The sequence below is a fragment of the Melospiza melodia genome, chromosome 22, assembly GCF_035770615.1.
Source record: "Melospiza melodia melodia isolate bMelMel2 chromosome 22, bMelMel2.pri, whole genome shotgun sequence".
Lineage (NCBI taxonomy): Eukaryota > Metazoa > Chordata > Aves > Passeriformes > Passerellidae > Melospiza > Melospiza melodia.
Window position 1 is genome coordinate 7,248,237 of NC_086215.1, and position 20,575 is coordinate 7,268,811.

At 47.4% G+C, this 20,575-nt stretch overlaps 2 protein-coding genes across 6 annotated transcripts in view; both read right to left on the minus strand.

The window, feature by feature from the left end:
• CDK5RAP2 (CDK5 regulatory subunit associated protein 2) overlaps positions 1 to 5,721 on the minus strand; it is a 71,254-nt gene extending 65,533 nt beyond the window's left edge. For 4 of the 5 annotated variants that reach the window (XM_063174296.1, XM_063174294.1, XM_063174295.1 and 1 more), the window contains exons 1-5: positions 5,654 to 5,721; positions 5,454 to 5,515; positions 4,750 to 4,817; positions 1,293 to 1,403; positions 405 to 481 (exon numbers count right to left, since the gene is read on the minus strand). In XM_063174296.1, coding sequence (XP_063030366.1) covers positions 405 to 481; positions 1,293 to 1,403; positions 4,750 to 4,817; positions 5,454 to 5,515; positions 5,654 to 5,706 — 371 coding nt within the window. In that variant the 5' untranslated portion in view covers positions 5,707 to 5,721. Of the gene's footprint in view, positions 1 to 404; positions 482 to 1,292; positions 1,404 to 4,398; positions 4,418 to 4,749; positions 4,818 to 5,453; positions 5,516 to 5,653 lie in introns of those variants that run through there. The other variant, XM_063174297.1, reaches the window with a different exon arrangement.
• A 4,064-nt stretch (positions 5,722 to 9,785) lies between these two features.
• MEGF9 (multiple EGF like domains 9) overlaps positions 9,786 to 20,575 on the minus strand; it is a 53,734-nt gene continuing 42,944 nt past the window's right edge. Inside the window, exons 4-6 of the mRNA XM_063174994.1 lie at positions 19,515 to 19,658; positions 17,778 to 18,050; positions 9,786 to 14,611 (exon numbers count right to left, since the gene is read on the minus strand). Of these exons, the coding sequence (XP_063031064.1) occupies positions 14,163 to 14,611; positions 17,778 to 18,050; positions 19,515 to 19,658 (866 nt within the window). The 3' untranslated portion in view covers positions 9,786 to 14,162. The remainder of the gene's footprint in view (positions 14,612 to 17,777; positions 18,051 to 19,514; positions 19,659 to 20,575) is intronic.

Here is a 20,575-nt window from a genome sequence, read left to right on the forward strand (position 1 = left end):
GAGCTGCTGAGATCTCTCCATCTGCATTTTCAGTATTTGTTAACACCTTGTGAGAATAGAGCAGGTAATGTCTCCTTACTCAACACCAGATGACCACTTGTTCATGACTGCCACATAAATTTTCCTTTCTAGCATGACCTTGTGCAAGGTTCCCTTCAAAGCACAGCAACACCATTTGAGCAACCTGGAGAGATCAAACAAAATTCATCTGCTCCAGGAAAACAAAGAAAATTCCATTGCAATTGAAGCCCATGGGGCAATCAACAGCTGCCAGCCTGGATTAGTTTTAAACCAGAAATTTCTAAGTGCCTTTAAGATCTTCCAATTCCTAAAGCACAAAACACACAGAAACACATAGAAACAAATCCTAAGTAATGGATGTCAGGAAATAAACTGGTGCTTACTAGGCCTTGATGAGCAGCTTCTCCCTCTCCCGCAGCTCACGCTTCAGACTTTCTACCTCAACTTTCAGCTCAATGTTCTGTGACAAAAGAATGAAAATGTCTGTGAAGAACTGCAAGATCACCCATTCCAAAAGTTAGTGGCAGTGCGTAGGTTACTTTTTGCTTGGACCAGCAAATATAAAGTATCATTGGGATAAGAACAGACATTTAGCTGTTAAAAGACATATTTTGCAAGGCTGAAGCCTTCCAGAAATATTAATAGCATTAAGGACCATTGCACTCAAGCAATACAAATCCCCTGCACACACATTTAACTGCTCTATTAGGGAGTACTGCACTTCAATTTGGGAATTTCTAGGGTTTCCAGGCATATTTTTTTAAGCTACAAGATATATTATTTTCTTTTCAAAGCCTGATTTTATCAACTACTTATTTTTAGCAATTTTAGATTTTTTTTTTTTTTTTTTTTTATAGCTTGAGGAAACCTCTCATGTTGTAATTGTAAAAAGAACTCATTGGCCAGGGAGCTGAAACCCATTTCAACACATCAGCAATTACAAAAAAATCACCAATGGAGAAGACCAGGCAGCAATATTCAGCTGCAACTGTGATCTACCCAAACATCAATTAATGTTCTTAACTACTGAAATATGCATCAAGAGAGACTCAAGTTTCCATTCCATTATGGAAAAGAGACCTGAGGAAAGCACCTGTTCAGGTCACTTTAATTTATGTTATTACTGAAAAGGATAAAGCCAGAATAAAATAATCACACCAAAATTTCCAATAACAAAAAAAGACTTAAAAGTCAAGCAAAACAGACAAAATCAAACAAAACAAACTCTTCAAAAAGAGACACAGTTCCAGGAAATGGTTCTAAATGCCTACAATTTTGTAGATTTCTTCAGTGGGACCATCAAACTTCTGCTGCATTCGCTCCTCCAGAAAATAAATACGAAGTTTCAGGTTGAAGTTTTCTTTTTTCAGATCCGTGATTTGCTGTGAAAGAAGAAAGATAATGAGAAAAAGGGAAAAAAGGAAAAATCCTAACCTCCAGTAGTTTTGCTTTTACCAGTACAAGACCAGAATTCCTCCTTGAGCCAATTAAACTCATACATGCATGTGGGTGACACACACATGTCCAATTGTGAAGGTGCTAATTAAATATATAATACCCTTGTGCCCATTGAACTATTCCCTAAAGCATCAAAATACTGACTGACTTGACACAATGAGAATTCAGGAGAGATTTCTGAATCTAACAACATTAAGTAATTCTTCTAAATGATAGAACTTGAACAAAAGGCAAGATACAATACAGTTTTCATGTTGAAACAGAAATATTTTCTAAGCAAAAGCCTGGGAAGGCAGTTTCATTAACAGAACTCAGGTAACTTTATTCACAAGCACACAAGTGAGCCCAATTGAACACCAGTAAAACCTTTATCCCATCCCATAATTCAGAGGGCAATTCTTTGGGGAAAAATTGCTTATCACTTTTAACCTTCCTTGTAGAAGCAGTAACTTATTTGATGGTTTCATTAAAGAAAGGAGTCTCCCTCTAAATTTTTTTAAGAGATGAAGCATAAAACATTCATTCAAATAAGTCTTATGTCCCCTGCCAGATGCTTTCAGCAAATGGAAATCTAATATGTTACAGAGCTACTAATAAAATATTTATGTAGGCTTTTCCAGAACACTACAGTGCTATTTGTAAAAATTATTAGCAATGCAATTTCCAAAATATTCGCCTTGTGAAACCCAAGATTACTTTCTGTAACTTCACTCAGAACCTGCATCTGCAAATAACTGTTCAGTTTAATAATCCCTGCCCAGAAAGCTGCCTTGTCATTATTCACAAAAGTGAAAATCATCTGAGCAATTGAAAATCCTACATAAACTTTGTGGCTCACTCCCATACCCTGAAGAACCTGTCAGTAAATCATTCCCAGCAGTCCCTGCTCATTCAGAAAAAGTCCAAGTGACAAAAATACTTTGAAGTTGCACCAGCTGAACTTCTAATTAGTCTCCCTACATTCAATATATTTCTGAGTCAAAAGGAAAAAATAATTTCAAAAGAATTCAGCATTTCACAACTCTTGTTACATGTATTTCAGTGGCAACAGAGATAAACCAAAGTGCTTAAGGGTAATATTTTCAAAAAGCAAATGAAACAGACTATGCAATCATAAACCAAGGAGTGAAACAAATGTCATCTCTGATGTTCAGTTTCTTGGATGAAGGTTAGAGCACACAGACAATTTATAAGTTATTGCTTAATGAAAGAAAACATGTAAAATGTGAGAAAGCTCACGCTGCAAAAAGATTTTAAAAGCAACCCTCTGAACTTATGCATTTGAAGACTCAGTCTTAATTGCTTTATGCATTTTGATGTCTGTATTTAAACAAAAGGAATGAAAACCAAGACTGATATACATACTGCACGGAATATTCCACAGCATGAGCAGCATGGCAGCAAATCCTAGCTCAGATTAGCTCCTCTCCAAGTCTGCATGGAGCCAGTTTAGTTCAAAAGGGATTTGTCAGCAGTGGCTGTGGTTTCACAGCACAACAGTTTCCAACTATGAAGGCTGTTTAGATGTACAGCAAAGCTCTAAGAGGGTTTGGAGAGACAAGAAAGAATCCCACAAATATTACCCAGCTCCCTTATTTGATATCCATCACCCTTTCTGCTCATGAACACCTCATTTCCCATAACAAGATCCTCCTCAGAGATGCTTTTCACTCTGCCCATGTAATCATGTTTTCTACAATAGAATGGTTCCCTCCATATTGCAACAAAGTGGGGCTCCATAAATAATTCAAAAACCTGCACCACCAACATTATCCAGCTCAGCACCTTCCCCAGGTATAAACATTAAAGGACCTTTCCTACATGGATCCACCTTTCAGCCTACTTAAGAGTCATTACATCCATCCTGTTCTCTCTGAGCTGCAAGGCCAGAGCTCAATCTTTTCATTACATCCTTCTCACAGCCTGTATGAATAACAGAGTTACAGAAATAAGTTTACTGGTGTTTAATGTATCTTCTTCTTCCTTCATGGCAATGGATCTCTGAGCTTCATCACACTGCTGGCATCCATGAAAGTTCTCATCCCAAGGGAAGTTTTACAGCTCAGTTTAACAGGAGAGGTCTGAGCATAGCAGGATGCCAATCCTGTGGGGAGGCCCCTGCTCTGCATCACACAGGAACAGATTTTTCCTTCTTTCTACAACTTTTTTTCCCTGTGCACAGGAGCCCTGCAGACAGTAAAGCACTGGCAAAATGTATATTCTGGACTGAGGTCTTTGGCACACATCACAGTCAGAGATTTTAAGCACATGCCAATGCCAAGGCAGTGTCTGTCTACCCTAGCCAACACACAGAAACAACAGAGAAAGGAAAATAGATACAGATTGCAAAAAACATCCTTCACCCAAGGCTTTCCAAAACAAGCTTTAAATTCTGAGCAAAGAGCAGGGGGGATGTAAGGCCACAGGAAACTGAAAGAGTTTGTAAGAACCACTCGTTTCAAACAGCATTGCCACAAAAGGTAGCAACAGCAACACACAAACTGCAAACTCTTGGCACAGCCCAAAGGCAGCAGCCACAGCCTTTATCTCTAGCAATCATCTCGGAGATTTTAGATTGCCTTCCCCTCTACAGCTTCTTCATACAACAATAAATGCCTCTGAAGTTTTTCACTCTAGGCCTGAATGGGGAAGTTGTCCTGCAACACAGCCCAATCAAATCAGCATTCAGCAGACATAAACAACTGTCTTATTCAATTTAAAAAGCCAATACAGTTAAAATATTTTAAAAATCTAATGTTTTCCTTTATATTCTAGTAAGTGTCAAAATACTTTTATCTACAGAATTGTCACAATGATACTAGACTTCAACAACACAAGCATTCCAAGCACACTCATACTATAAAGTTAAAAGGCATTATGCTGTAGTCAATGAATTAAAAAGCCAAATCCCACACTAACCTAAATGAAAACAAACTTGGTGCTTCCCTGAAATAAATCAGCAACAGATGTGCAAACCAAGTTCTGATGTTTCTGGTGAGCTGCAGGAACTTCTGAGCAGAGGGTGCCAATTTTGTTTCACAACTTCAGCACAGCAGCTGGCTGCTCCGAACAAAAAATTCCTGCCTCAGTTTTTGAAAGCAACACTTAAGACACGGAGGTTCAAAGCATGAACAGGGACATTCACCTGGACACACCTCCAAAAGAAGTGTATCAACTGAAACAAACTAAGAGTCAACACTTCAGCCAGCACGCTGGAAATATCTTGGCCATAAATTTGTCACTGAGTCTTACATTAAAAGTTTTGCTTACATTTTCATAGTCCTTCATGGTCCGAGCGCGAGCTGGTGAGACTGTGTCTTCTGCCACATCTGGTACTACTAGACATTAAAGAAGACACAACAAGTTCAGACAGCACAATCTCTCTAAGTAGGGTTTCAATTTGGCAAAAGTCTACACTAATCTAAACATACCAAAACCTTAAAGGAAGTGAGAGAGGCACTGCTTGGCCCCCTGTTTACATTACATGTCAGTATCCACATTCCTTTCTGCTCACGCTAAGCTGTCTATAACTTAAACTCCCAAATTCCATCACCCACTAAATTATGATGTACACTGGAATCAGGCTATGCGAGGTGCGCTGTCAAGAATAAACCCTCAGGGCAAGAACTGGATGATGCAGAGCATTCAACTCCCCTAACTCTGAGCACAATGTGACCACGCAGCACGGCCTCAATGGATATTCCGAGTATTTTAAGTACACGCCGCACAAAACCGCTGATCATCTTATATAAGGCTGAATGCCCTAATGACCGCAGGCAGCGAGCACACAGCAGCGACGGCAGCAGCTGCCGGCCTTAAAAACTCTTAAATTACGTCAAAAAGCGCATCACTTAATAGGGAAATTTTTTGCCATTTTTGCCGCGAGTTTGAGGTTTTATCTACAGGTTTGGGGTCCAGCGCGAAGCACCGAGCGGGGCAGGGATGTGCGGGCTCCGGCCGCGATCCAGCCTTACCTTGTCGGCCGGGCGGGCCGGGCTGGGGGTCCCCGCGGGAGATGTCCGGCAGCTGGAGGGCGCTGGGGAAGAAGGAGGAGATTGCTGAGAGCACAACGCCCGCGGGCTCGTCCCGCGGAGCCCGTCCGCGGCCGGCGGGCCCGGCCCCGCCACACGCCCCGCGCTGCCCAGCGCATCCCCGCCCCGCTGCTCCCCCGTACCTGCCCTCGAGCGGCAGCGGCAGCGTCGGGTCCTCCCCCGGCAGTGAATCCATGGATCGGCCGCGCGGCTCCCGCGGCGCCCGCCGCCTTTGTGCGCGGCTTTGGCGGCTTCCCTGGAATTCAAACGCCCGCAATCGCTTCCGCCATCTTTGCGTCGAGCGCGCTGAAGCCGCCGAAGCCGCAGCGGAGCGCGAGGAGGGCGGGCACAATGGGAAGTGAATTGGAGCCGCCATGTTTGATGAGGGCGGGAGGCAGAGCTGGGCGAGCAGCGGCCATGCTGGCTAAGGGCAGAGCGGGGCGGGTGCCGGCCGGGCGCCATCTCGAGTGAGGGAAGGAGCCCTAGCTGACAGCTCGAGGGGAAAGGGCACCTGAGGTGGTGCGAGAGAGGACAGGGTGATCCCAGCCGCTGCCTCGGCTCTGCTACAAAAGTGTCCCCATTTGGGAGAGCCTTTGGAAGGGAGGCACCGAGCCCTGGCTCCTGCCGAGCCTGGCAGAGCCGCTGGCGCTGATGTTTGCCATGTTCCCCGCAGGGCACAGCCGTCATGGGGCTTGGCGGAAGAAATAAACACGCGTTAGTTCCACATTCTGATCACTGCTCATAGCAACGGGCAGGGGTGCAGGCAGCTGCTGTCACCATCCGCGCAGGCGGATTTTGAATGATGATCTGAGAGGTTTTATTTTTGTAAAGCGAAGTTGTAAGCGTGTCGGCTCTCCCACTTTTTGTGGGAGAAAATGCAGCTGCATTGGACATTTCTGGACATGGACAGCGGGAAATGCTGAACTGCATTAAATGCTGCTGTTGTGGCCCCTCCTTCAGGGGCACGGCCAGGGAACAGCGCCGGGCACAGGTGGAGCTCCAGACCTCTCCTTGCTGTGCATCCTCGCCTTCCTTTAATTAATTTAGAGCCAGTGTGCAGGAATGAAATACCTGTCTGCAGTATTTATTTACATCATCACAGAATTATTTAGGCTGGAAAAGACCCCTGAGATACGGAATCCAACCTTTGACCAATCCCTGCCTTGTCAGCCAGCCCAGCGCACTGAGTGCCAGGTCCAGTCATTCCTTGGACACCTCCAAGGACAGTGACTCTGTCACCTCTCTAGGCAGCCCCTTCCCAATGTCTGATCACCCATTTTGTGAAGAAATTCCTCCTGATGTCCAATCTGAACCCCACCCCTACAGCTTGAAGCCATTCCCTGTTGTCCCTAATGCTCCCTAGGAGTAGTGCCCAACTCGCCTGGCTGTCCCTCCTGTCAGGAATTGTGCAGAGCCACAAGGTCCCCCCTGAGCCTCATCTTCTCCAGGCTGAGCCCCTTTCCAGCTCCCTCAGCTGCTCCTGGCGCTCCAGACTCTTCCCTGGACATGCTTCAGCTCCTCAAGGCCTTTCTGGTCACAAGGGGCCCAGAACAGGGCACAGCACTGGAGGAGCCTCAGCCGTGCTCAGCACAGGGGACAGTCACTGCCCTGCTCCTGTGGCCACACTGTTGCTGGTACAAGCCAGGAGCCATTGGCCTTCTTGCCCACCTGGGCACAGGTTCAGCCACTGTCAACCAGCACTCCCATTTTCCACTGGGCTGCCTTCCAGCCACTCTGCCCCCAGAGTGCATCGAGCATCAGGTGGTGCCTCATGCTGGCACTTGCTCTTACCATTCTCTGTAACACAAGGAAGCACAGGAGTGACCCTGTGCTTTAGATTTGGTTTCCTCTTTTGGATTTGGTTTCCTCTTTGGTACCAACTCAGGTCAGGTTTCACTCTAGGCTATCACAAGGGCACTCTTACCCGGACAGGAATTAGGCCACGGGTAAGGGCTGACCACAGGCCATGAATTCCATGAGTTTATTATTCCCAGTTCTGTGAGTTTATTATTCCCAGTTGGCCTGGTGCCCTGTGAACTCCATTTCCTCCATGTACCTGCACTGTTTAAATTGACACTCACCTGTCAAATGCCCCAGGCTGGTGGGAGCAGTCACTGCAGCTCTGGATGTGCAGGGTCATGGTGGGCTTCCCATCCCTGCTTAATTCTTTCAGCTTTATGGGTGCAAGTGCATGCTGGAGCTGCAGCACTCCCAAACTGCCAGAAGTGCCAGGCACTACTTAGCACAAGTAAAGCCCTTAAGTCCATCTCCTGTCCCTTGGACATGGCTCATGCTTTGCATTTGGGGTGTGATGACCCCAAGAGATGTTTAGTCCTTTCAACTCCCCCATGAGAGACCTCAAGAGACACTGGTCACCTCATGTGACTGAAACCCTCTTGCAGTGGCCTCTGCCAAGCTGAAATTAAGTTCACAAAATCAGGTCTGCCATATGGCACCAGGATCTGGTCAGCCAGGCTGAAATGTGAGTTTTCCTCCTTTACAGAGCAGATCTTCATAAAATGACTAAGTCCACTCACTTGAAATGATAATACCAATTTGTTTGATCTTGTTTAAGGTTTCTGCGAGGTTTTACATATTTGATGTAGGTCTTTAAATCAGCATCCATCAGCCCCAAGTGTAGAGTAAATCACTCTGCACACACAGCACACGAGTCTGCAGAGTCACAGCCCATGTCCAGCACACTGGAGTCAAAAGGAAATCAGCAGGGCCCTCCTTGTGAAGTTCATTACTTCATGAAGCAGCTGTCTGATGGACAAAGATATGGATATACAGACATACATCCCTGTCCATGTTCCCTGGAAGTGTTCAGGCCAAGCTGGCTTGGAGCAACCTGCTCTGGTGGAAGGTGTCCCTGCCCATGTCCCCACCCTCAGGAGGGGAAATTAGATGATCTTTTAGGTTCTTTCTAACCCAAACCATTCTGTGGTTCTATGATTCCATGTATACACACAGCCAGGATGGAACATTTCCCTGGGAATTTACTGCACTGCCCCATGTTTTACAAGCTGCAGTAGCACCAGGAAGCTGCAAGGGGCAGACAGGACTGGGAAATGTTGTTTAGAAGCATTTAACAACTTGCCTTCAGATAAGCTGCTTAATGTTGTTTAACCTTAAATTCATTAGTAGCACATTTAGGGAGATTACACTAAACCCTCACGCCAGGAAGCCGTGTTGGAACTTTCCTCCTTCTCAGATCCTTCCCACCTCAGGCAGAGCCCTGAAGGGAGTCTGGGAAAGGACTTCTGGGGAGTGCAGGGGTAGGGCGAGCTGAGCAGGACGGGAGCCAGCTGCTCACTGTGCTGTGCTGGCACAGGCAGGGCTGATGTCACCAGCAGCTGAACACGGGTCCCCCTCACCCTCCTGTTCTCACTCCCTGCTCTGGGGACCTGGTCAGACTCAGCTCTGCCTCCTCCTCACACAGCTCACAGCAGGATTCCTCCTAAGTTAAGTCATGCACGATCCAACTGCTCTGCTAATGCAAATCAGGTGTCTCGATAAACTCCCTTGAATTTCACCAGTGTGGCCCTTCCTTACACAGCTCTGGCTCAGTCAAACATCTGAATGAACACTGAAAACCACATGCTCACTCAGTGTATGAAGCCTTACCTCTCCAAGTCTGACTCTGAAGAGCCAGACACAGCTTTCACAAAAAAAGAGCCTTTAGCAGTTGTGTTTGCAAAACAAAATCAGTTTCCTAACTCAGCCAAGTGAAAAGGAAATGCAAGTTCTCCACAGGCCCCTCTGCAAACACTCCCAAAACTGATGCTACAGATGTGGATTTCAGAGTATCTGTAACAAAAATGGCCTTGGAAAGACATCTGTGGTCATGAAGAAAAATCTGATACAATATATCCTCATCCCATTTCCAGCTTTGCTCTGAGGGTTTCCCAGTTAGTGATTCACGTCTCTGACAAAATGTGTCCATGTGAATGATACAGAAAACAGTGGGAACACAGTCATTGCCAGTGGGGCTCCCAACCACAGCTGAGGGCTGGGATGGTTCATAGCAGACACAAGAGATCAGAGGGCTCATTTTTTAGCTGGATTTTCCGACACAGAATGTCAACTGTGCTTATGAATATCTGTGATAGAAAACATTTTTGTGCCTTGGTTCTCATCTTGCATTCAGGGGCATAATGAAGGAGTAATTCTCTTGGAACAAATGTTATTACTGGGATGAGATTGGATTCAATCCTTTCTGTCACTGGGAAGACTCTTGCTGAAATTCAATGAACAAAAACACAAATGCAAAAATCCAAGTGGCATAGATACAAATTATATACATTTATTTTTATTCATTTTAAATAACATTCTTCTGTATAAATTCTGACATATATTCAAATCATACACTTTTTTTTTTCTTTTTAGAAATGCATTTGTAAGCATAGCATATGCTTGGGGGATGCCGTATTTGGATGCAGAGTGAGACTGATGGGTTTCAGATGGGAGCAAGTACAACTTTTAAGGCCCACATTTTTCTTATTTTAATCCATTCCTCTGACACATAAAGAGCAGAGTCCTGTGGGAGCTCACTCTAAAACTTCACTTTAAAGAGAAAACTATTTTTATATCCTTTATTTAAAGGAGACTGTGCAAACTTTCTGCCACATTTACATTGTCTGTAACACTGAAGAGGAAGATGCTGCACAGCAGTGGTTAAGGATACCTGAAGGATGGGTGCTGGATATTTCCCCTCCTCTCTCCTAAATGCCTGCTAAGTTTGCTCAGCCTGGTCCAAGGGAATTATCATTCCAGTGGCTGACATCTCCTGACAGCTCCCCAGGGCTAATGCTCCTCGTAGCTATTTCCAGCTACAGTGGTCCACGAGGTTGGAGATCATCTCTCCTCATTAGCTCAACCACTTTTCTGCATGTCTGCTGCTCTCCAAGTGCTCCCCCAAGCTGAGATCCCTGCAGGCTGCCCCAAAGCCCAGCTCCGTGCCCTTCATCTGCTCCTTCTGTCCCTTTGCCTTTACAGCCGGGCTGGGCTCACCCCAGCCAGACCAGCTGGGCCCTCACCCTGCCAGGGACGGTGCCTGGAGCTGCTGTCCCACATCCACCATCCCCTGCCCTGTCACACCTGCCCTCTGCCCTGCAGCTGCTGTCCCATGCCAGGAGTGCCCTCCCTGTGCCAGCCCAGCAGCTGGGCAGCATTCCCAGGCAGAAGGTGCTGCAGGGGCCATCAGGAACACCTTGTGTGCCTCATTGCCACCTCAGCCCCACAAGTCACCAAGATGCCCTCCCCTGGCCTCACTGGCTGCTCAGCTGGGCCTCAACACAGCCCTGAGAGCCCACTTCTGGTTTTGCTGCCCTTACCCCACCCTCAGGACACAGCTCAGCCCCTGGGGAGCCTCATGACAAGCCATGGCACACGGCATGGTGCTGGTGGCCTCCTGGCACAAGTGTTTGAGCTCTGCCACCCCTCCAGGTACAACCCAGCCCAAGGTGACTGGAGACAGAACCAGCTCAGCTTCTTCCTCCCCTCCTGTGCTGCCAGGGGAACTGATAAGAGCACGGATGAGCTGATCTCACATCACCAAAGGCAAACATGAAGCTGTTTATTCTTTCCCTGCTGAGGCATTGATCTCCATTTATTACTGTTGCTCCTGTGTGCCAAGGCCTGGGTGGCAGGAGGTGGCTGCTGTGTCATTCTGCCACTTGACAAGCACGGTGCCAGTGCCACATCCTCGCTATTCAGGAACATCCTGTGCCACCCAAATCCGGGCAGTCAGGTCCATCCAAGTTTCCCATCACATCTCCAGGCTGTCTCCATCCCTTCATCCAGCTGTGCACTCCACAGGCAGCAGCTGTCCCACCCTGCAGGGCATCCTGACTCCTCCTCTTCCCAAACACAAAGCCTTTGGATTCCTTTGGAGGTCACAAGCAGCCCAGGTGCCAACACCTCCTGTGCTGTGGCAGGCAGGGACCAGGAGGGCTCAGCACCTGAGCCCACGCTCTGCTGGAGCAGATGGTCCCTCCTTCTACAGTGAGACAAAATCCAAGCCTGTTCCTGTTACAAAGCAGCCCACAGTCACAGCAAAATTTAAGGAAGAGGTGTTTTGTGGCAGAGATTAAAAAATCTGCTAAAGTATTTTAGAAACATTAAAGTGAACAACCTGTCCTTCGATTTGCTTGCTAGCATCAGTCCCAGAAGCCAACACTTCCTAAATTACCTTTCCTCAGCCCATGAAGTGACCAAGTGCAAGTGTATCACTAGATCAGCACCTCTAAATAATTACAACTTCCAGGAAATTTTCTGTCTTGTCACCACCCTGCTCTTTAAAAGTCTGATGAGTAACTCAAGGATTAGCAATATCCAGATTTTCTCCTCCAGTCCTCCCCCGTTTTATAGCTAAAAGTAACACTGCTCTGAATGACAGGAGCCAGATTTATTACCTGAAATATGGGACCTCACCCTGGCCCACTGCAGGCAACAGGAGCTTTTCCATCAGCTTTTTTGCTTTATATGCAATTCCACATTCTGCCCTCACCATTTCCCTTGGTCATCCTCAACAATTTTCATTCTGACTTGCCATGCCTCAAGTTTAAATCAGGCAGCAAGTTTTTGAGGCAGAAATGCCATCTCTGAGCTTGTGTTTGAATCACCTACTTCCCCCCCTGCCAGGTTTCCAAAAGTAAGAGAAACCTCCTCACAGCACTGAAAACAAGTAAATAAGCAACATGTTCTCTCTACCATTTCTCATCTGGAGAAATATTCACTTTTTCCTGGCTCAGAGGATACATCCACCAGCTTCTGTCTCACCATTGCCCCACCACACAGCAGTGCAGCTGCACCTCTGAGGCTGGGCAAGAGTGAGGATTTGGAAATATTTGTTTCTTGCCCTGTTTCCATGCAGTAGTTTCTTTTCCAGAGGTGGGAGAGATGGCACAGCCCCTGCCCCAAGGTGCACACACTGCAGGTACCACAGGAGCTCCATGGTGTGACCTCCTGTGCAGTGCTGCCTGTCAGTTGTTCTCTCTGCTAACAGCCCACCAGCCTCCCACCAAAACCAGGGCAATCTGTAAAACCTGTTCCCTGCAGTGCTTTTCTAACAGCTCATTCCCCACCACCACCTTGTGCTACTTTCAATTCCAAAACCATCTGTGCCTTTTACCTTCCAAGCCTCAAAATTCACATCAGGTCCTGCGAGCTCCTCATCCCAAAGCTGCTCCCACCCAAATCCAGGAGACCTCTGGCCCTCAGGAGGCCAAGGGGCTGAGCTCAGCCCTCCAGCACGTCCCCTCTGTCGTGTCAGCTCAGCAGGGATGGCACTGGGATCCCTCCACACGATGAGCACCCACTTGGGAGAACCTCAGCCAACGAGCCCAGGCTCTCAGGGTGGCTGTGACAGTGTATTTGCATTTTGTAGAGAGACTTAAAAGCAAGGAATACATTGGTGCATCCAGTTTTTGGACACCTACTCAGCCCTAGTCATGGCAACACTGGTATTCACTCTGTATTTGAAGGAATGGCAAAATTTGACAAGATACAAGTAGGGAGCACTCACATTTCATCTAAAAAAGAAATTATTCAATGACAGTGGAGGAAAAGCTTTAAGCAGTTGGTGTTTGCCAGAGGCCCAGCTCCAACAATATTGCCATCTCATTTACAGTATTTTGAACAATCCTCATGATTTTTTCTTTTTTAAACAATGTCACTAACGCTGTACAATTAAAACCTAGAGGATAAAACATGACCTGGGGAGTGGGGGAGGTTGGGGAGGGGCTCATGGTTTTGTTGTTGGGGATTTTTGGTTGGTCAGTTGGTTGCTTGTCTTTTTTACAAATAATTACAAATACAATTCCAAGAAGATATATTACATTTTATATACAGAACACACCATTTCTATCAGGGTAGGGTAGTAAGCCTGGCTTTTATTTTTACATGGCAACCCTGAGATGTCTTGTCGTCTTCCCTTGCACAGAAACTATACAAGTTCATTAACTCCTTCTAGAAAAAAATGGATTGCTATGTCTTAATAGCATCATCACCCTGTATAAATACTCAGAAAGGGAAAAGCTTAGTCTCTTCCCTAACTCAAATGTTCTTAGGATTTTTTCCCATTTCCCTGCTTAGTGGGAACAAATAATGGTGACTTTTTCAGTGTGCACCTCACTCCTCCTACTTGCCTTTTGGTAGTACAGTGAACAATTACTTCCCTTTTTTTTTTTTTGTTCTCCTTTTCAAATAAGTTTCTGTCAGGAATGAAGATGATGCTTTTCCAAAGATCTGTTTCCTGAAATTCCACTGTTAATTCATGAGCTACTTCTCAAACTAAAGGATGAAGACACAAGTGTTGGGTTGGCTGGAAACCAAGTAGCTTCTGACTCCTCATTGGGTTCTGCTCTCTCCACCCCACCACCTCTTCATAAAAAAAGCTTCCATTCAGTTTATAACAACAGTGAATTCTATGGATCTTTATGGAGAACACTGAGTGCATTTCACCACACTACCTGAAATTCAGGTGTACCACACTGTCTCCTGTTCACCTGCAAGCTCCAGCACGCCTTGCACCAGAGAGCATCTGAAGAGCAAATTCCTCTGCGCGGAGCCTTGGCACGGATCCCGACACCCCTTCCACAAGCCCTGGAACTTTTTGAGAAGCAAACTTTGGAATAGCTGGATGACTTTTTAAGCTTTAAAATTATGCATGGGAGTCGTCAGCGTGAGCTGTCCATTGGGGGCCACCTCATTGCCATCATCTTCCAGCAGCCCCGACACGTCAGCGTTGGGAATGCTGTCGTGGTAGCTGCTGAAACTGATGTTGTCCTCTTTGAGCTCAATGGTCCAAAAGGGAGCGTTCAGTTTTCGGTTCTGATACTCACGGTACATGTAGACAGCACCCACAAAGCCCATCAGCAGGACCACAACAATGATGATCACTGTCAAAATAATGATGTTAAACTGAGTCCATGAAACATCGGCGAAAGCAGAGGTGCTGTTGTCAGAGGAGCTTATAGGAAATATTGTCTGTAGAGTTGTTGGTGACAAAGTACTGTTTAGCACTGCCGTGGAAAAGGATGTGGCCTTGGTGGTATTTGGAGCAGAAGTTGTAAACTCCCTTGGTTCTGGAGTGACTTCTACAAAACAAATTAAAAAATGATCAATAAAAAAATTCGCTGAGCTGAAAATCGAACACAAATGTAAGAGATTTGACATTTATATCACAGTTATTATGGCAATTAAGGCTACACTGCTAAAGTGGTATTTTTTCAAAGCAGTTTAGAAAATGTCTGTCCAGGGAGGTGTGTGGGGTTTTTTTAATACAATGCTGTGTGCTAAGTGCCCACAAGACTGCTCTGAAAGGCCTGGTGCTGAGGGACAGGTACAGGAGTCATGATTCAATGTTCATAAAGGAGCTCATGATGACAGCAAGTCCCAGCCCAGCTCCTGTTCAGAGCAGGAAAATGGGGCTTTACCAAGCTCAGCAAGTTCAGACTCTGAACCAGCATGTCCCTTGGTGTCTGTGTGGGCTGCACACTCAGACACAGCAACTCCAGGAGCTTAAACCCTTCACAACCAGTGCACCAGATGTTGGACTTTGTTCTCAGTATTATTATTTCTACTTGTACAAACAAGAAGATCAAAACTGAAGAAATGAACCACAAGTACTCAGCCATCCCAGCATTTTGCAGTGGGTTCAGTGTTTGCACCATTTTAGGTAAAAGGGCAAAATAACCTCAGTTCTGCTTTTGAATAAAGTCAACCACATGGAGATCCCCAGTCTACACAGCTAGAAGCAGGAGGTCACCAAATCTCAACAAAAAAAGATTGTGGATGTCCTTCAGAAGCTTTTGAACACAGCAGAGGCCATTTGGGATCCTGGTTTGGTTTCAGCTGCTGGCATAGGTGCCCACAGGAAGGATCAGAACATGAGAACTATCAGACTGTGCTCTGTCTTTTCCTAAATAGACAAGAACCTGCCTTGCTTCCAGCAGCCATGGATAAACTCCCTTCTCAGTTCAGGAGTCAGGATAACCTTGAGATCTCAGAAGTGGGATGTGAATTCATTACGCCTGCATCAAACCTGCTGAGCTACAGGCCTCAGAGAGCACCACAAATCTGTAGCATTAAGCTCACAAATGTAGCTAATAAAGCATTTCCTCACATGAATAACCTGATCTATTTTAGAGTCTCAAGTTCAGGCAACAGGAACACTCCACAAGCTGAAGCCTCAATCAGCCAGAATGTTCTCTGCACCTATTGCTCCACAGGACTCTCTGCATCCTCTTTCCCACTCTCTTCCTGCCAAGAGAAAAGCAACTTCATTTTAAATCCATGTACAGCTGCAGCAATTACAGCTGATGGTGCCATGCTGTACAGATCCAGCTTCCAGCTCTCCTGAACATCTCCTAATTATGACTGAGGAGCAGAGTCACTTCCGAAGGACTAATTTTGCACTAAGTTCCATCTCCAATGGCAACAGGAGCTGGAAATATTCAGCACATGTCCTGCCACGGGCCCTCAGGGGAACTCCCACAAGTTAACTTTGGGCTGTCACATTCCCAGTTCAGGCAACTGAGAAAGAAATTCCTCTGGAGGGGCATCACACACCTGACTGAGATTCTGCTCAGAGTCCCCTCCCTGCAGCAGCTCCTCTGTTCCCTCAAGCTGATAAGGACACTCAGGGTGCTGAATGCCATTTCTCTATGGCACGACAGGCAAAATTTTGCAATAGGAAGCAACACGACAGGAGCAAGAAGTTCCTGGAAAACCTCTGGCTTTGGGAAAAGGGCATGAGGAATTCAGTCATCATTTCCAAATTCCTTCACCAACACTCAATCCCTGGCAAAGCTGTAAGTAGGGAAAAAACAGAACCGAGACAATGGCTGATTCACCAGCAAGGAAACAGCACTTTTCTGGCTTTATGTGTGAGTCAGCATCAGCTCAGGGCTGGCAGGGAGGCCTGGGGTGAAGACATTTCCTGGCACTCCCAGGACGGTCGCGGTGAAGTGCGGGGCTCTGGCCCCGGCGCCGCTTCCGGGCCGTGACACGGCGCTGCCTGTTCTGCTCCCGGGGCCCTGCCAGCCCTCCAGATGTCCCAGAGCAGCTCCTTGAGAGCAGCAGCTGCTCCCTCAATGGGCTGCTTTGGCAGCTTTGACAGGAGCCTCACATCCAGCTGCTTGATTGAAGTGCCGGCCCTCAGAGCTGCTGCTGCCTCCTGCAGTGGAGCAGCTCTGGCAGGAGGCCACACCCCCGGCCCTGGGAAGGCTGCAGTGCTTGGCTGGGTGGCACAGAGCCACAGTGCACCAGGGTGAGTCCTGCTGTGCCACCCCATGGCAGCAGGAGCACCACCTGCTCTGGGGCTGAAAACACTCGCTTTGGTCCTTTGAATATCCTCTCTATGTGCCTTCACAGCATCACAGAATAATGAGGTTGGAAGAGACCTCTAGCATCAAGACTAAGCTATGCCCTAACACCTCAACTAGACTATAGCACCAAGTGCCATGTCCAGTCTTTTTTTAAACAAATCCAGATCATGGATGAGCTGATGTAAAATTGCCATTTCCAGCCCTGCTACAGCTAATGAGCATCCAACTTTGTTGTACTGATCATCTCCCTGAGCAGGGAAGGACTCTGTGATTACACACCCAAGTGAGCAGCACAGGAGTGAAAACCACATTAGCTCCTGATGGAAGATCTGAACTGAATCTCTGCCCATGACAAGGACAAATTTGTGCCCAAATACTTCCCTGAACTCTGGGTTCTTTCATCTAATACATCACACTGGTAATGCTTCCATGCACAGTGTTGGACATCCACCATGAAAACCAACCTCCAGATAACCACTGAAGGAGCAACTCCAGAACCATTTTCTCTCATTGTACATTAAATACATTACAAATGGATTGAGTTTTTTCCAGTTTGCTCACTAGCAATGCCTGCCAGGGTCTGGAATCAGGGTGGTTACAGAGCTAACTCTAAAACACCCTTCAAGGCCAGGAGGCACCAACAACTGTGTGCTGGAATTGCGGGTCGTGGAGTCACCCTCCCTGGATGTGTTTAAAAAAGCCTGGACCATGATTTAATTGATGAGGAGGTGTTAGGCCATAGGTTGAACTAGGTGATCCTGAAGGTCTTTTCCAACCCAGTTCATTCTGTGATTCTGTTACAAAGATCTGCTTTTCTTCTCTGCGCCAGAGTCCAGACGAACCTAAACTAACACGAACAATTACCAGCATTCCCTCTCCAACCTTTGTCCAGCTGCACAGTGAGCCTTGCCACTGACTCGAGCAGCATTTTTACCTTTCCTGGTGCAGTTGGTGCCCGGGGAGTCCCTGGTGTAGCCCTCCTGGCAGAGCTCACAGTGGAAGCCCGTGGTGTGGTACAGGCAGCCGATGCACTCGCCGCTGTCGGGCCGGCACACGCTGGGGGACAGCGCGGGGTCCACGTTCCCACTGCACTCACACCTCGTGCAGATGCTGTCTGAGTTGTAGTAGCCCTTGTCACACTGGTTGCAGTTGAGGCCAGTGTACCCTTCTATGCACTGGTCACACCTCGGGACGCTCTCACCAGGCTCTGCAGAACACAAAGCAAAGCAGGGATGTGGCACAGCCCTTGCAGAGACACCCCTGCTGTGGGGCTTGTTCTGAGGGGTTTGTTCTGAGGGGTTTGTTCTGTGGGGCTTGTTCTGACGGGTTTGTTCTGTGGAGTTTGTTCTGTGGGGTTTGTTCTGTGGGGTTTGTTCTGAGGGGTTTGTTCTGAGGGGTTTGTTCTGAGGGGTTTGTTCTGTGGGGTTTGTTCTGTGGGATTTGTGCTGTGGGGGTTTGTTCTGAGGGGTTTGTTCTGTGGGGTTTGTTCTGAGGGGTTTGTTCTGAGGGGTTTGTTCTGTGGGGCTTGTTCTGAGGGGTTTGTTCTGAGGGGTTTGTTCTGTGGGGGTTGTTCTGTGGCATTTGTGCTGTGGGGGTTTGTTCTGAGGGGTTTGTTCTGTGGGGTTTGTTCTGAGGGGTTTGTTCTGAGGGGTTTGTTCTGTGGGGCTTGTTCTGAGGGGTTTGTTCTGAGGGGTTTGTTCTGAGGGGTTTGTTCTGTGGGGGTTGTTCTGTGGCATTTGTGCTGTGGGGGTTTGTTCTGAGGGGTTTGTTCTGTGGGGTTTGTTCTGAGGGGTTTGTTCTGAGGGGTTTGTTCTGTGGGGCTTGTTCTGTGGGGGTTGTTCTGTGGGGTTTGTTCTGTGGGGCTGACCACAAGGCACCCTGACAAAAATCAGCAGTCACAAGTATTGACCAATCTCAAATTTTGAGCTGAAAACACAGCTTCTGAACTGCAGCACTTTCTCTGTTAGTAGGGGAAAAAACAGCCATGGGGAGTTCTGATGCCTTGTACCAATCTCACAGAGCAAACTCAGCACGTTGCTAAGGAAATAAATTATTATTCCTGAACATTTCCATCTCAAACAGGCAATTTCAGAGAACAGCTGGAACTGTATCAGGGATGCTTCCAATCCAAAGGAACTTTTGGGCCTATACAAAGCCGGAAGCAGCTTGCTTGCAAAATTGATCAGGGAAATGTTAAAAAAAGCCTTAGATATGACTATTACAGCTCTGACTTGTCTCAGTTACATTGGACAATCTCTGCATGGAGTCCCATGGAGATGTTCAGAAGCAGACTCAGAAGTCTGGAGGGCTACATGGCACTGCTGAGCATCTCCTGCCCCCCTCCTGGCTGCCACAAGCTCAGCAGCTTCTCTGCAAAACTCTGCAGGTTCTTCAGAGCAGAGTGCAGAAACACACTGGGAGCTGGAACCAGGCTTTAAGATCCCTTCCAAGCCAAACCATTTTGTGATTCTGATCCCTCCCATGCACAGCTGCTCTCACAAGAGGCAACACAAGCACCAGGGACCCATCACAGCAGGTACTGCTTCCAGTGCCCACAACCAGGAGCTCCACAGGCTGGAAAACACCTTGCTGGGCTGACACACTCTGAGGGGCAATGTAACTGAGGAGAGAACCTTCATTATGAGGAATTAGAGCACAACAAGAGCCTCACCCAAGTGGCAGGTGCCAGTGGATGCCACAGTGGAGCAGGGGCAGCGCTGGCAGCCGTGGGCAGGCTGGGTGCCCCGATAGAAACCCTCCTTGCAGAGCTCACAGTGCTCCCCCTCCGTGTTCTCCTGGCACTCCAGGCAGGTGCCTGAGGAACAGAGAGGAGAACAAGCAAACATTCAGCAGCAGGAACTGGAGCAGAACATTTGGAGCAAGAATCCACGTGGAACACACTCAATTATCAGAGCTCACAGGTGGTTTTGGATGCCCTCTGGCCAAAACATGAGCCTGGCCTCTTATGACCTTCTGATGCTCATCCCCACACACACAGATAATGTGAAAAAGCAGGTGGCCCCAGCAGAGAGGCCCCACAGCTCAGCACTAAAAGGTCACTGCAGGTAAACACAACTTATCAGTGTTAAAATTCTCCTCAAGGAAAGCAATTTCAGTTTGCATTTGTACCAGTGAGATGGAACAGTGATGCTGAAAGTCCCCCACTCTCATGAGGGGTCCCTGAGGTTTATGCCTTTGGTTTTTTGTGTGCAGCCTCTTCCTGGGTACACCTGTACATCTGGGCTGTGGTCAGGGGTGAGGACATGCCACTGTCCTGCTCTGGGGACAGGCAGCTCCATCCCACCAGTGTGGCTCCAGCTCCTGACCCCAGGACAAGGCAGCAGCTCCCTGACCTTCCCAGAGAAGCAGAGAAGAAGAGAGGACTCACATGAGCCACCTGCCCTTCCTGGGGAAGCCCCTGAATCAGAAACTCAGCGTGCCGTGTCCACAGGCACCGTCTCCTAATGGCCTCCAAATTGCATTTTGATACTACTGTGACCCAGAAGAAAAATCTCTTTAGTTACAAAAGCACAGCCTCTGTATAAAGCCCATCCATCACCAGGAACATGCTGTAATTCAGCTGGCTCCTCGGTGCGGTGGCAGGGAGCTGAGGGAAGATTGGATTAAATCCCATGTACCAGAGTCTGCAGAGGCAACAGCCCTTTCTATAAACTGGGGTGGCCCAGAGCAGTGGGAAAGCACAGCCAGATCCACTGAGCTGACCCAGCAGTC